Source organism: Hippoglossus hippoglossus, chromosome 24 (genome assembly GCF_009819705.1).
Source record: "Hippoglossus hippoglossus isolate fHipHip1 chromosome 24, fHipHip1.pri, whole genome shotgun sequence".
NCBI lineage: Eukaryota > Metazoa > Chordata > Actinopteri > Pleuronectiformes > Pleuronectidae > Hippoglossus > Hippoglossus hippoglossus.
Window position 1 is genome coordinate 5399750 of NC_047174.1, and position 15017 is coordinate 5414766.

Here is a 15017-nt window from a genome sequence, read left to right on the forward strand (position 1 = left end):
TTTATGCATGTTTTTCTGCATCCTCCAGGACAATAGACACGACCTAAAGATTATATTGAATGAAAAAAATCATTATTTGGACGAAATCCCAAATTGATGTCATATAATCCATTAACTTTTTCAACCAATAACATTGAAGACGTGATCTACAGCTTAGATTAACCGATCACTTGTCATCATAAATCTGTGACAATTCCCTCCATAGCTTTCGTATAACCATATATATTTATATAACCAAAAAGACATCGAGTAATCTTGACACGCACAAAATAAATTCTCATTCAACTGCATCTCATTCAGAGGCATCACAAAAATCTGAGCTGGATACCAGCAGATTCAGTTAGTGATAATAAAGAATAAAGTGCAGAGACGTGAAAGGACATTCCACCTCCTTCTGAGAAAATGTTTATTTTAAGGTCTTTAAGTGCCTTGCTCAAGGGTAGTTTCTTATTTAAGTGACTGACTCAGATCCTACGACACAGAAAACTCTCCACAGTTTCATTATCAGGCCTCATCACACGAAATGATGCACCGTGCTCCTCCCTGACAGAGTCTATACCTTCATCCCCTCACCTCCTTCCCACAGTTTCCTCAAATCCTTCTCCTAAATAACCTTCACTAACCTGCCCCGCTCCCACCTTTTTTTTTTTTTTCTTATTTCCATGCTGGTTTCCCGCGGAGAAACAGGATTCGTAATACACCATAAAAATGGAAAGACGGGCGAGACTGCGGCGGCGGTGGGGGAGGGAGGGGTTTGGAAGGACACCAAAGCGAGCTCCCCTGTTGTGTAGCCTGCGGTGGGGCATTAACAGGAGGTCCTGCAGGGTAAATCTTCTACCAGCTTCGAGGAACTTGCGCTTTCCCAATCACGCCTGACAGGTTGTCAGTCACTGGGGGCGCTGCCGAGAGGAAGCTGCATTAAAGACTACTTCTTTTATTCGTGAGATATTTTTTTGGGTTTGCCGACGTAAAGCAACAAATGGTAGTATGGAAGTATGGAATTCCAATCATTTGCATGGAGACGGATCTACGCAGTAAACAAAAGCACGGTGACCTTTGACCTGTGGCTGGCTCGTGTACAAAATGGGGAGGAACTGGGAGCCAGTGATGAGGGATTGGTCACAGAAAAGTGATGTGGGATATGGATCCGAGAGGCTGCTCTACTTCAAAGGCTTCAAATGCCTCTTCTAGAAACATCAGCTGTGAAGGAGGCTGAACATCTAGAGCCGCACTTCAATGACCTGTTTACTGTTTTTATCTGAGAGAGGAGAGAAATATGGAAAGTTTCGGCTTCACACTGATTTTATGTCAAGAAGAAGCCATTAATGTTTTCTCACACACACACACACACACACACACACACACACACACACACACACACACACACACACACACACACACACACACACACACACACACACACACACACACACACACACCTATCTCCATGGCTACAGAGGACACTACATTGACTCACATTGATTTACTCTAACCTTAACCATAGTTACTACATGCCTAACCCAACCTTAACATGAATCTAAACCTAACGTTAACCTAAGATTAACTTAACCTAAACCCTAAACCTAACCTGAACCTATAAGCTTAAGCTAAACCTAACTTTAACCTTTGCCTAACCCAACCTTAACTTAACCCTACAAATCTTTAACATCGACTTAAAGACTCATAGACTAAAATGAACCTTGACATAACTAAACCTAACCTTAGCCTTAACTTAACCCTAAACCTATAAGCTTAACTTACACCTAATGAAAACTTAACCAAAACCAAACTTATAAAAATGTCTTCAAATTAAACTTAAATTATTTACATTATGGTGACTTGCTTTTTGTCCCCACAAGGAAGACAAGTCCCCATAATGTGACTGTGTAAACAGATTTAGGTCCCCACCATGTGAGTAATACATGGATCACACACACACACACACACACACACACACACACACACACACACACACACACACACACACACACACACACACACACACACACACACACACACACACACGAGGACAGAGGGAGAAATCTGTTCCCAGGCAGCAGGAGAATCTCCAATTATAGAAGGATGCAGCATCAATTTAAGGACTAATTACGTGCGCAATGAGCTCACCATCATGCGTCCGCGCCCCCGTCACCGCGCCCGCTGCTCGGCCCCACACCCTCCACACACGCACCCCCCTCCTCCACCTGAGCGCCTGGTGTCTAATTAAAAAACTACATGCACCGCGGCGCTCTCATTTGATTCACACCATGGAAATTAATCCTGAGATAAACGCGTTTGAGGGACGGACACCAAACCAAACTGGTGCAGGAGCGCTGGAGGACTGGAGCTGTGCTGGGCTGCTCTCTCAGCCCGACGCTAACTGCTCTGCGTCTGGATCCAGAGGAAGAAAACACAAAAACAAAGAAAACCCACACGCACTTTCAGAAATAGCTCAAGATTTAAAAAATAAAAAAATACAGGATTGGAGAGTAAATTTGCCAAGAGACTAAACTAGAAATATTTACAGGAAAAAAATCAATTTCAAATGTAAAGTTTAAGTCTCCACTTCGGAGCTGATTCCTCTCCAGCAACAAATGCCTTTTTGAAATCCAGATGAGGTTCGTGCAGCAACACGAAAACCAGTGGAACATGTGGTGTAACCAGTAAAAACAGGTGGAGGGCTCCATGTTCTTTGGTCAGCACGTGCACAGTCTGACCAGAAACACAGGGATCCGCTATGATGCTGAAAAGGGCGAGGAGGAGGGTTTAAGGCCTGTTCAGCCAAACGAGCAGAGCATTAACACATTAACGTTTTAATTCTACTCACAACACTGACACACTTATTTATTTGTTACTTGTGTTTCTATTATTAATATTTTAATAGTTCTACCCAGACTTTACTAAATACTAAATATTTTTGGAAAGTGCATTTAGTGACTGGAGAAAAGAAAATACTATTTCTGAATTGATTTAATATTTCCCATTGCAATTAAAACAATTCCACCTTTTCTCATGTCAATCTAATAGAAAAAAACTTTGATTTTACGCACGAAATTGGCATTTAAGTGATTATATTTCCTTTTCTCTTCTAGTAGATATATAACAGCAGATTGTATCCTGAACATTTCTTTAAGTAATCCCTAACTGCAGGTCTGTGAAGGTTTGATTCGGACTCTCGGCTGCAGAATATTTCTCCTGTCATGTTGTTTTACGCGGATTGTTTTATTTATTTTTCTCCACCAACTTGATCCGTGATCTCCACGCTAATGACAAAAACACAAGATCACATCCAAGCGCACTGTACGCGCACGGCCAAGTGCCGCGCATGCACGCATAGGGCTACCATCGGCCGTGCACCGAATCGACGCCCCACGGCCAGCGTCCAATCGCCGCACGGCTTTCCAGGGTCGCGTCCAATCAGAGCGAGGCGGGCGGGTCCCGGGCTGCTCCGGAGAGGCACAGGGAGATGGTTGTGGAGAAGGAGGCTTGTTGGGCACGAATGCCACTCGTTGCGCGTCCTTATAATTTGGGGAGGTGTATGCAGCGCACGGCCCCGTTCGCCTTTCCAGGTGGAGAATCCAGGAGGAGCCCGACACCGGAGTGAACTGGGAGGACTGGGTGAACCCGCGTCAGGACAGGTGAAATTCCCAGCAGGCTGCCCCGCAAGGCCACATGGATTGATCCAGACGCACGGAAATGCGGTGCGTCTCCTCGCGGGTAGGGAAACTACACACACACACTGCAGATGTTCTCTCCTCTCGACGAGTCTGACCACTATCCTTCTGGATGTTGAAATATTTTTTTTATTCTTTAAAAAAAAATATATATTTAGAGGATTGTGGTGATATTGTGTCACAGTAGTTTTATTTCCTCCTCCAGCGCAGGTTTCAGGAATAGTGTGCCATGTCCATTTCCTCGATCCTGCAGCAGTGACCACACACACACGACGCCTTAAAATTACTTTTTGTTCTTTTAAGCCCAAAGATAGATAAATGCAAAATGCAGCTTTATTTTAAACGGGCGTTTGTGACATTTAATTTTAGTCGAAACATTAAGAAAATGTCTAAAATGACTTAAGGTGTTTGTTGTGCTCCTCGAAAAAATTGAGACAAAGTTTTGACGAATCCTTTTGACTGTGCACGTATTTAAATCTGCTTTTTTAAAATATTTTATACATCCTCGTGAAATTAAATTACACCTCATGTAGTGTGAGAATTTCCTAAAATACACTAATGTGTTGCTGCTGTACCTGTTGCTTATATTGTTAATTTATTGTTTTCACACTCACATTAAATTAAACCTGTGTTTTGATTCACGACTAAATGGAATAACTTCATCCACAGCGTTGTTTTTCTTTACACATAACAGTCAGCTCCTTCATTTTGATGTGTCATACATGCATCAGAAATAACACAGGGGACCTTACATCATGTCGGTGTTGGTGCACACGCAGGCCTCGTGCATGCAGATGAAAAAACAAAGATGCTTTTCTCTCCGGATGCAGGAGTAACGTGTTTTTTTCTTCCTGTGACATGTGTTGCACAGGTCATGGATGAACATCAGCCGCTGCACCGAGGAGAATTAAACCACTGAGTCCATCAGGAGGAGCTGTACCAGGGATACTCTCACAATCTGGATTCGCTTATTGGTATTTATATATAGAGAGAGAGAAATAAAGATTTGTTTGTGAAGTTGAGAAGTACAATGAAAAGGAGGCAGACGGGCCAGAGGAGTGAGTGGAGCTGCTGACGGGAAGGACCGAGTCGAGCGAGAAAGAGCTGCAGGGGAAAATAAAAAAGGCTGCGAGATGAAGGAGAAATCCAAAACGGCCGCAAGGACTAGACGGGAAAAGGAGAACAGTGAATTTTACGAGCTGGCCAAAATGTTGCCTCTACCGTCCGCCATCACCTCCCAGCTGGACAAGGCCTCCATCATCAGACTCACCACCAGTTACCTGAAGATGAGGATAGTTTTCCCTCAGGGTGAGCGACTGGTCCACGAACACACACCACTGCACTTCCACCATTTTTTTTACTTTGTGACATTTTTCCTCTCTGCATGGAATTCAGTTTACAGGGAATTCACTGCATTCAGTCATATATTTATTTTTAACTTTATGTAGCCCAATATATTATTATAAATCAAATCGTTTATTATAGATTAAATTATAAATGAAATATTATATATAAAGTTAAATTATATTAAAAACCATATGCATAAATTGGGATTGTTATTAAATTCAGATGACAAAATCTGACAAAGATATTATTAGCATCACTACTCAATGAGTCAGTGGGATTTCCTGGTAAAATACCACAACTGAAATATTGAGATATACATATATATTTTAGTTGAGCAGTGCAAATAATAACAATTATAATAACTATAATAATATAATAGTCATTGAATCTTGCAACAAGTGTGGATTCGTGCAAATACAAAAATATAAATCATATCATTCATGATAATAATAATAGCTAAATTCTTTAGAAATAGGTTTTTAAAATATATAATAAAATATTTAGGTCCTGTTGTTTCCATACCCGTGCTGCAAGGCTCGTTTTTAATCTACATACAAATATTACAGGAATATAATAGCGACTCCTCGTCGAACTACAGGACGTCTTTACAAATGGATTATGATGCGTGTTTTAATTCGCTGTGTCCAGAGGAGACAAGCTGCCTCCATCTTTTTATACAGGTCTCTGCAGGCTCCTCTGTCTGCGTGACTGAGAACAAGATGTAGCAATTAGAAAAAAGGCCCTGCAAGGCTTCTAATCACCTAAAGCCATGTGAGCAGGAGGCACACACACACAGACACACACAGACACACACAGACACACACAGACACACATAAAGGGAAAATGCTCTCCCATGAAGCCAGATCATAAGCGTAGGTTTTTGCTGCATGTACAGTATAGTTATAATAACACACAGGTCATGACATGCAACATAAAACACTATTAAACACACTGAAATCAATTAATATAGATGTATTTAAACATAAAGACACATTTTGCATCTATAGGAGTTTTGATATAGTTTTATCCCTCAGCAGAAGTACACTATTTCTGCATCCTCTCATGTGAGGGCACGGTAATATTCTACATGTCCGTATAAGCGGAGACTTATTTTTATTTTCAATCAGGCTGCAGCAGGGGAGACGGATCACTCATTTACTGATGATGCCTGAGCTCCAGCACATTTCTAATAAAGCCGAATGAATTTCACCGAGGGACACAGGCGACCTGCTTTGTTCCACTTACACTGAAAACCGTGGCCTACACTGTGAGAGGTTCACTGGACCCAAACATCCAAAGATGGAGGATATCTGAGCAGTTAAAATATGGAAGAGGTTGTTTTTGAATAGCGTAGAACACAACAATTGCTATAAGTGGGATAACAACAATAATAATATTCATAATGGCATGAGTATTAATTTAAATATTCTATTAAATTCCTGTCATCTCTTGAGAGCCCTTAAAGTAATTTATACAAGCTAGCACTAACAGTAAAAGGGACAGTGTCAATGCCTCAACACTAAATAATCTAATAAAATAAAGTGTGTGATATATACATGTGATAAAAATATAATGAAATAATATAAAAATGTAACAAAAGAGCTATAAAATAAGAGCATGAATGCACACCGGTATATATGGCTTGAGATTGTGTATGTTTTCATGTGTGTGACACAAACAAGGTCCTGACTTTGCCAATATAGGTTTAATTTAATAATAATAAATAATAATAATAATAATAATAAAATGCTGTCGATTTATGAAACCATATAATCTTTAACAAAGTTTAATCTTAGATTTTGTGCATTATTAATAACAACAAGACGACACGTTGATTGTAATGTGCAGCTCAGCAGTGACACAGTATGATGTGTGTGCAGGTCTGGGTGAGGCCTGGGGTCACACCAGTCGAGCAAGATCTCTGGACAACTTAGGTCGAGAGCTGGGGTCACATTTGCTGCAGGTACATTAATATCTCCAGTATTATTCATCATCTATAACAGGGAGGGGGGGCTGGTGCAGGGTGGTCGTGACTGAACACGTGTCGTTTATTTACAGACGTTGGACGGATTCATCTTCGTGGTGGCCCCGGATGGAAAGATCATGTACATCTCAGAGACGGCGTCGGTGCATCTAGGACTGTCTCAGGTCCGTCTGTGCAATTTAACGTTATTATTATTATTAGTAGTCGTAGTATCCCTGCATGTCTGTTATTCTGATAATTCAATCTCCACAGGTAGAGTTGACTGGGAACAGTATTTATGAGTATGTCCATCCTGCCGACCACGATGAGATGACCGCTGTGCTCACTCCTCACCAGCCCTACTCTCACCTCGTCCAAGGTAAGAAACGCTTCCTGGGCGCTGACGCAGCCCGTGTCCACGTTTTGCGGATTTTATTGCAACTCGCTGTGCTGCAGGACGAAGCTACAATAAATGAATCGGATTTTTTAAATCAACATTACATTGATATTATTATAATAATATCACACGTGGAAAATGAATATATTCTGCACAAATTCGTGCGTTTGACATTGGAGAGAAACGCACTAAAGATTCCCGCAGGAAGCATCTGGAAACCAGAAAATCGCTTTATACGTTTCAATGCATTTATTTATTTTTATGCAATGCTAAATAATACCTTTATTTTGTAATAATTACTCGTATTTGAAATGAACAAGTGCGCCATAGGCCTAATGACGCGTCTCTATTTTACTATGCACACAAAGCGTCTGTGCGTCTTTTACGCAAATATGACTTTCTGATTGGATTCTTGTTTATATTCGTTTTTTTTCCTCCTGCAGAATATGAAATGGAGCGATCTTTCTTTCTGCGGATGAAATGTGTGCTGGCGAAGAGAAACGCAGGCCTCACCAGCGGTGGATACAAGGTAGGCGGTGAGGTTTTGTCACTGTGTTTAATTGACTTAGTGTTAATTAAGAAATTAATTAAAGTACAATTAATTGATTAGTTAACAATTGTATAATAATGTCAATTTAAATATTTTCATATCTGTGCTTTGTTTCTATATTAGAAGAGATATTATATTACTATAATGTCCTGAATTTAAAATTTGGTAACAATCTTAGATTATTTTAAAAATAAAACCAAATATATTGTGCACATTGCTTCTGCAGTGTTAATTTTTATGTGTAATATATTCTCACATGTCTCTGTGCTTCACCACAGGTGATCCACTGCAGCGGCTACCTGAAGATCCGTCAGTACAGTCTGGACATGTCACCTTTCGAGAGCTGCTACCAGAACGTGGGTCTGGTTGCGGTGGGACACTCTCTGCCGCCCAGCGCCGTGACGGAGATCAAACTGCACAGCAACATGTTCATGTTCAGAGCCAGTCTGGACATGAAGCTCATCTTCCTGGACTCCAGGTACACTGAATTTCCAGGTCGACAAAATACCAGCATAATACAATCAGCTTTTTCTCCTACAGGCAAATTTGAAATATCCCTGAATTGCAAGTATATTTTTTAAACATCCCTCCTTAATTCCTTTCCAGGGTTGCCGATCTGACAGGTTATGAGCCCCAGGACCTAATAGAGAAAACTCTGTACCATCATGTCCACAGCTGTGACACCTTCCACCTCCGCTGTGCTCACCACCTCTGTGAGTTACCAGCCTCCTCCATTATTCCTTTTACAACAGACCCTTTTTTTGTCTGCTCTGGCAACCTGCTGCAGCCACCACATGCAGACAATCACACAAACACACACACACACACAAACAGGCATCACGTTAAATACGCTAATCTCTGTTTTCTCTCCGTTTCTTTCATCTCCGTCAGTGCTGGTAAAAGGCCAAGTCACCACTAAGTATTATCGTTTCCTGGCCAAGCACGGTGGCTGGGTCTGGGTCCAGAGTTACGCCACAATCGTCCACAACAGCCGATCCTCAAGGCCTCACTGTATCGTCAGTGTCAACTACGTCCTCACGTGAGTCCCACTATAAAGCCAGAGATGTTTGCATGCATGCATATAAAACTATTTTATTTGAATCCCACTTTTCAGATATTAAGTCCTTACATCTGTTGCATTTCGGACTAAAATCCCTGAAACTACAGCGACGCAATAATCAGAACACAGGGTTTACAGGGTTTTATGTTTGTGGTCTAAACGCAGCTGCATTTTTCATGTGTTTGCTGAGGGAGCAGCGTTGAATATTTAACTAGATTAGGTACAATCATATCATAGACTCTTATGATCCACGCTCGAAGCTCACTCAATGATGTGATGGGTCTTTGGCTCTTGGAGAAATCCTTCACTTTATCCCTCTGCAGCCTCTCTGTACAAATCCACCGAATGCGGCGGCGGCGGCTGCAGGGCTCAGGCAGTTGTGTGTTATGAGAGCACAAAGCACACTAGGGCCCTTTGAGACAAGACAAGACAAACATCACGGTTCAACCCCATCAAAAAACCTCTACTGTCACCATCGATCCGCAGGCCGAGGGAAGCTAAATCGATCAAACGGTGAACTAGGAATCAATAGCCATCTCATAGCTGTAGCACATGTTGTATTTTCCTTGTTAGGTTTGGTTGATCCAAATCTCACTTGTGTGTGTGTGTGTGAGTAAAAGAGATGGTGTGTTTGTGCAAGTCTCTGTACGTGCATGCATGCATATGGCAGCACTTCAAATATTGATTTCCTCAATGCAGTAAGGAGAAAACAAAGTGACTGCATTAAAATTACAATGAATTTCCAAACGCACAATTAGGTCTAACACAGAGGTACACACACACACACAAAAAGAATAATAACACCAATAACTACAAAAAAAAAGTACATCAAAAAACAAACCACTGTGATTCAATCACCTCGCCCCAGCCGCATTTTTAGCCAAACAAGAATCCATTAATAAATCATGTTTGGAGCTCGGCTGGTGGCGTATTTCAGACACGAGGTGCTCTGACATTGACCCTGAGGTGGAATTCAGCCAACACAGCTGAGTTTGCACAAAGGCCCAACATTATTGGCTCAGACAGAAGTCAGCCAGGGCACAGATAGGATGCAGAACCAGCCACGGCAACTATACCTGCAAGAGCAAATAGCACTCACACTGTGTACTGGCTATCCAAACACAGCCTTTCCCCTGAGGTGTTGTACATAAAGAATGGGTCATATTTAGAGTCATATTAAAGAGGCTGGCTGTGCAGGGTCAGGGATGGGCCACAGGGTTTAAAATGCCAGGCAGCTGCTATTACATACTGTTGATGTGATAAGTTAAGAATAGGCTCATGTTTGCTGAACACTTGACACAGGAGCCTTTTCACTCCCTCGACAGTGTCACTTGGACCGAGTTCAGCCGCAGGACAGTGGGTTAAAATGTCAAAGACGGTGCACATGCTGCACTCACATACACGAGTAAGAAGAGCGTCTGCGTTGAAGGAAACTGTATTTTTACTTAAAGACGCTCGCAGAGGAGATTCAGTGCAGAGATAGTGTGTGTGTCTGTTTGCACATTTTCCTGTGTTGCTTTCTGGCACCGTTCTGGCAGAAAAGAATTATTAACTTTCTTCAGGTTACCTGTTATTTATCTCAGAAGGGGGAGGGCTCAATCTCTGGAAGTTATCTGTACAGTGGTTTTCACTTCTCATAGTCTTGACACCATTCAGACCATCAGAAGTTTGTTTGTAAAACAAGTCTGTTCCGCTATCTATGTTCAATATTGGCCAAGACGTCTGCTGCAGAGTAATCACTGATTAGACACAATACAACCACCACGACTGTACATCGGATTATGAGGGGAGAAAATGCCTAAAGGTTTGAAAAGTTCTAAGGTGAACAAGTGACGCGATGCACTTATTCAAAGTGTCCTTCAGCAAGGCTTGGGAATTAAGTGGCTCAGTGGCCTGCGGCAAAAAGAATGTGAGCCAAAAAAAAAGTTAGATTTGTTACTGTATGAGAAAAACAAGGTCTTTACAGCAATGCTAGCAGGTTGCACATAATACTAGCTTCAGCATGCTAACACTTTCACAATGACAATGCTATTATGCCCAGTGGTAGCAGGTATTATGTGCATCATCTTAGTTTAGCAGTTAGCATTTTAATGTTTTGGCTATAAGCACAGAACATAATTATAGCTGGCTGTTGGTAATATCTTTGGTGCTAAAACAAATGTTTTTAATCTATCCTTGTTTGAATGGAACCTGTACAGTATGAGCTGATTTCATCCTGCAAATAGTTTTCAGGATATTTAATTTAAAACTCTAAACGTCAACCTTGTGGTAGTGCTAGGGGGATAATCAAAGGATCATCAAAGTCTGTGTGCTTCATGCTTTTGAGACCACAAATCTGTCCAACATTTCATGGAAATTTATCCAGTAGTTTAGATATTTTAGTTTTGACAAACGCGGTGGACCAACTAAAATTGCTAGCCAAGATGGAGGTTTTTTTTAAGCTACTGGCAGGACTTAACCGTCCCAACTTGGATAAATATAGGCTAAAAATTGTTATTCTTATCTGTAACATATATTTTGTTTTTGTCAAAAGGGACACTGAGTATAAGGGTATGCAGCTGTCCTTGGACCAAATGAGCCCGACCAAGCCAGCCTTCCCCTACGCCAACAGTCACACTGAAGACAGGAAGAGCACCAAGTCACGTCTGCCCCCGGCGAAGGCCAAGGCCAGAGTGTCACCCTACCCACAGGTAATAAACAGCCTGTTTTGCAGAGCTAAATCAAGAAAAAGAGACTCAGCACAAGCCTAATTGTTAGAAAGCTCATCAAATCACAAACTCCTGGAACTGTGATTTTCTTGTTTCTCTCTCCAGCAGTTTTCCGCTTTCAATCCAGAGCGCTCGGAGTCAGACCAAGACAGCCAATGGGGAGGAAGCCCCCTGACTGACTCCGCATCTCCTCAGCTGTTGGATCCTGTTGAGGCGACCGAGACGTCTTGTGCCTACCGACTGTATCCAGACTCAGGCTCCCTGTGCTATGGCCTTGGTTTATCTGAAGAAGATCTCGCCCATGCCCAAGCACATCCGCACACCACCACCTGTGACCGCGTCCGATGCCAGAGCAGCCGATACTTCCTAGGAACCCCCCAGTCAGGAAGAGAGGTTTGGTGGGATGCCACACGCTCCGTTCTCTCGCTGCCGAAACCCTCGGTGGAGAACAACGAAGCCTACGAAATCACATCGTACCACGGAGCCATTCATGGTGAGGTGTTAGGGTTGAGACCACAACCATCTGTCTCTGCAAATAGTTCTGGCCTGGCTTCTCCTGGTAGCTGTTTTTCAAATGTTATTATGAGACATGCTAAGTTGTTTACGGCGTCTCTTGCCAGGGTGCCGATTGCTACCATCTGCTCAAAAATTGCCTGCAATTGAAAGCCAAGTTATTTCACATTTCACATCCTCAAACAGTGAAACAACCCCCACTGAGTTTCTGCCAAGACATCCAGTCTAATAGACCAAGATTCTATATGCATGTAAAGCAGAATTGTGCACAGCTATACAGACTCATGGTTTGAGGCACATCAAATATATGAGTAGACATGTAATTTATTTATTTCAGCGTTTTAAAATGTGGCTAATTCAACTCTCCTCACAGGTCGGGGTCACTGGGATGAAGACAGTGTAGTGAGTTCACCAGATGGAGGCGGGTCCACCAGCGATTCAGGTGAGCGTTACCACGGTGACCACTTTCGGGCAAGCCCCCGAGAGCCAAGCAAGATGGAGACCCTGATTCGTGCCACACAGCAGATGATCAAAGAGGAAGAGAGCCGTCTGCAGCAGCACAAGGCGCCGCTGGACGTCTCAGGGCTCGCCAAAGCTCACAGCCCATGCTTCAACTCCTCATTACCCCACCACTCCCAGCTCAACATGCCCAGTGTGGTGTGCCGAGGCCCCGGAGCACCCAGCATCGACCTCCCCTCTGAGCGCCTACATCACCGGGATGACATCAAAGTGCTTGGCCCCCATGACAATGACGAAAACACGACCAGTCCTGCTTCTTTATCTCGTCTCAGCAGCCCCAGCTCTGATGGGATGCCGAGGTCGGGCCTTTCCCTCACCAAAGACTACATGGCGACTGATCTGTCCCCCCACCATTCACAGCCCCAGGGGAGCCCGCTGATCTATCCGACTCAGGAGAGGCAGCCGTTGGACAGACAAGCAGCCTACGCTTTGACTGGGTACTCCCTGGAGCACCTGTATGACCCGGAGAACCTGCGGAGTTACTCGGGACTGGCCTGTGGAGGAGTCCAGTATGACGTGGCATCTCACGTGAGGATGCAGGCAGAGCAGATGCAGGGACACAAAGCCACCTCAGTTATCATAACCAACGGGAGCTGACGATAGCGGTTGCAGACAGATTTTGTTCTCTAAATGAGGATATTAAATGAAGGTGGTGCTGTGTGCACATTAAACACTGGCCAGGTGCTTGATGGGAAAGACGAGACAATAAAAAAAAAAGACTAAGGTACCTGCACAGGGTCCATGCGCCCTCTCTGGCTCAGTCAGTGCAATTTCTGTTTTCATCCGGCCTGTGTATCATGACATTCTCCCTCTCCGTCATCAGAGGACGATTTTCCAAGACTCTAAAAGGACTCGTGTTTAAGAACTAATATTTGAAACGCCACCTGGCACAGGTTTGCTCCATTACATAGGAATACAGTACTACTCTAATGGGAGCGAATTCCCCTCCTTGCGAAGGCGACCCAAGTTTTGAATCTGGTTAAACATCAAGCCAGTGTTTCTGTTCCAAATGTCTTACGCATCATTGGCCATGTGAGTTAATCTGTCGCGGACACGATTTCCAAAGGCAGTAAGCAAATGTGTTGTTCCATTGCCCCTTCACCTGAAAACTCCATTGCACAGAGCGTAATGTTTGACACATGAAGTGCATCATGGGAAACGGCGAGCAATTCGCTATTGTTAGGTGTCAGTGTTTCCTGGTATTTATTTGTCAGTGGGCTATTTTCTGTACGTGTCATTTCTTCCTGTCCAAGTAGAAACTTTACCGGTGGCATTAAATTAGTTTTGGTGTTTGGATGACACCGAGATTAGACTAGAAAAAAAGAATCTAGTGGAAAAACAGAAAGAAGGAAAAAGGCCTCTGATATGTAAAAGTGTAAATTATGCAGGACAACTTTAAACTGTTTTAACGTGTATGTGAAACGCCCTCACTTAGAGCACGAAGAGATTACAAAACCAACCTGTAATCTCCCCGTGACCTCTAAACATAGATATTGTATGTATTGATTTACAGCTGTGGCTCAAATGATATTGTTTACATATCAGAGTATGATTTTTTTTTTTTTTCCTGTTTTTACTTTAAGCTTTACCCGACATATTAGCATATGTTGAGTAAGCTTTAATTTTTTTTTTTAATTCTGCTCCACATGCAATTGAAAACCATCTGTTTTTGTATCGTCATGAGGGCCTAAGGGATAAAAATGATTGATACCAACTTATCTAAAATATGTTGAATGTCTTTAGTTTCTTATTTAATTTATGATGTAAATATCATCACACAATGAACCTTTGGACTAGGAGTGGCAAGATTATTTATTAATTGGTTAAAGTCTTAAATCTGAATACTGTTGCAAACGAGTAACTTGTCTGTCGAGTTTTTTGTCCGTCACCTGTCCGACATCACAAATAATGCTGCTATATAGATACTACAGATATATATCGTTCACCAATAATAAATATTCACAACAACTTTGTACAATAATGCAAATTAAACATATACATACATAAAATATGAATATACAGGTCATTTCACTCAACATCCTTCACAGTTCATACTAAATTACTGACTACATATGTCACACTAACGTCTCGGAGGCTGGAACTGTTTCCCGTTGGCCAAGCATCTGATGCCAGATGGTAGTGATGATGATGCTATTCACAGCAGGTTTTATATAAACATAGAAATGTCCAGACAGGCAACAATTTTCTTCAGCATGAATTCTACTTTTGAATGAGGTTTTCAGATTCTTCGCTACCAGTTCGCTCACCACACAACTTGTCTATATA

General features: G+C 42.4%; 1 protein-coding gene across 2 annotated transcripts; it reads left to right on the forward strand.

The window, feature by feature from the left end:
* The first annotated feature begins 3440 nt into the window (after positions 1–3440).
* On the forward strand, positions 3441–14589 carry LOC117758587 (single-minded homolog 1-like). 2 transcript variants are annotated; one of them, XM_034580383.1, is made up of 12 exons: positions 3441–3717; positions 4546–4982; positions 6902–6984; positions 7080–7169; positions 7258–7363; positions 7825–7910; positions 8210–8409; positions 8538–8644; positions 8823–8970; positions 11525–11681; positions 11805–12192; positions 12586–14589. In XM_034580383.1, the coding sequence occupies exons 2-12, from the start codon at positions 4808–4810 to the stop codon at positions 13326–13328; spliced, it is 2283 nt and encodes a 760-aa protein (XP_034436274.1). In that variant the 5' UTR covers positions 3441–3717; positions 4546–4807; the 3' UTR covers positions 13329–14589. The 2 variants fall into 2 exon arrangements, with proteins under 2 accessions (XP_034436274.1, XP_034436275.1); XM_034580384.1 differs by having other exon boundaries at positions 3500–3717; positions 11808–12192; positions 12586–14580.
* The last annotated feature ends 428 nt before the right edge of the window (positions 14590–15017 follow it).

Excerpts from the sequence above, each read along its gene's own strand:
- LOC117758587 (XM_034580383.1), top strand. The coding sequence starts at position 4,808 with ATGAAGGAGAAATCCAAAACGGCCGCAAGGACTAGACGGGAAAAGGAG. Across the intron at positions 7,364-7,824 it reads CTACTCTCACCTCGTCCAAG|AATATGAAATGGAGCGATCT; the intron begins GTAAGAAACGCT and ends TTCCTCCTGCAG. Across the intron at positions 8,645-8,822 it reads CCGCTGTGCTCACCACCTCT|TGCTGGTAAAAGGCCAAGTC; the intron begins GTGAGTTACCAG and ends CATCTCCGTCAG.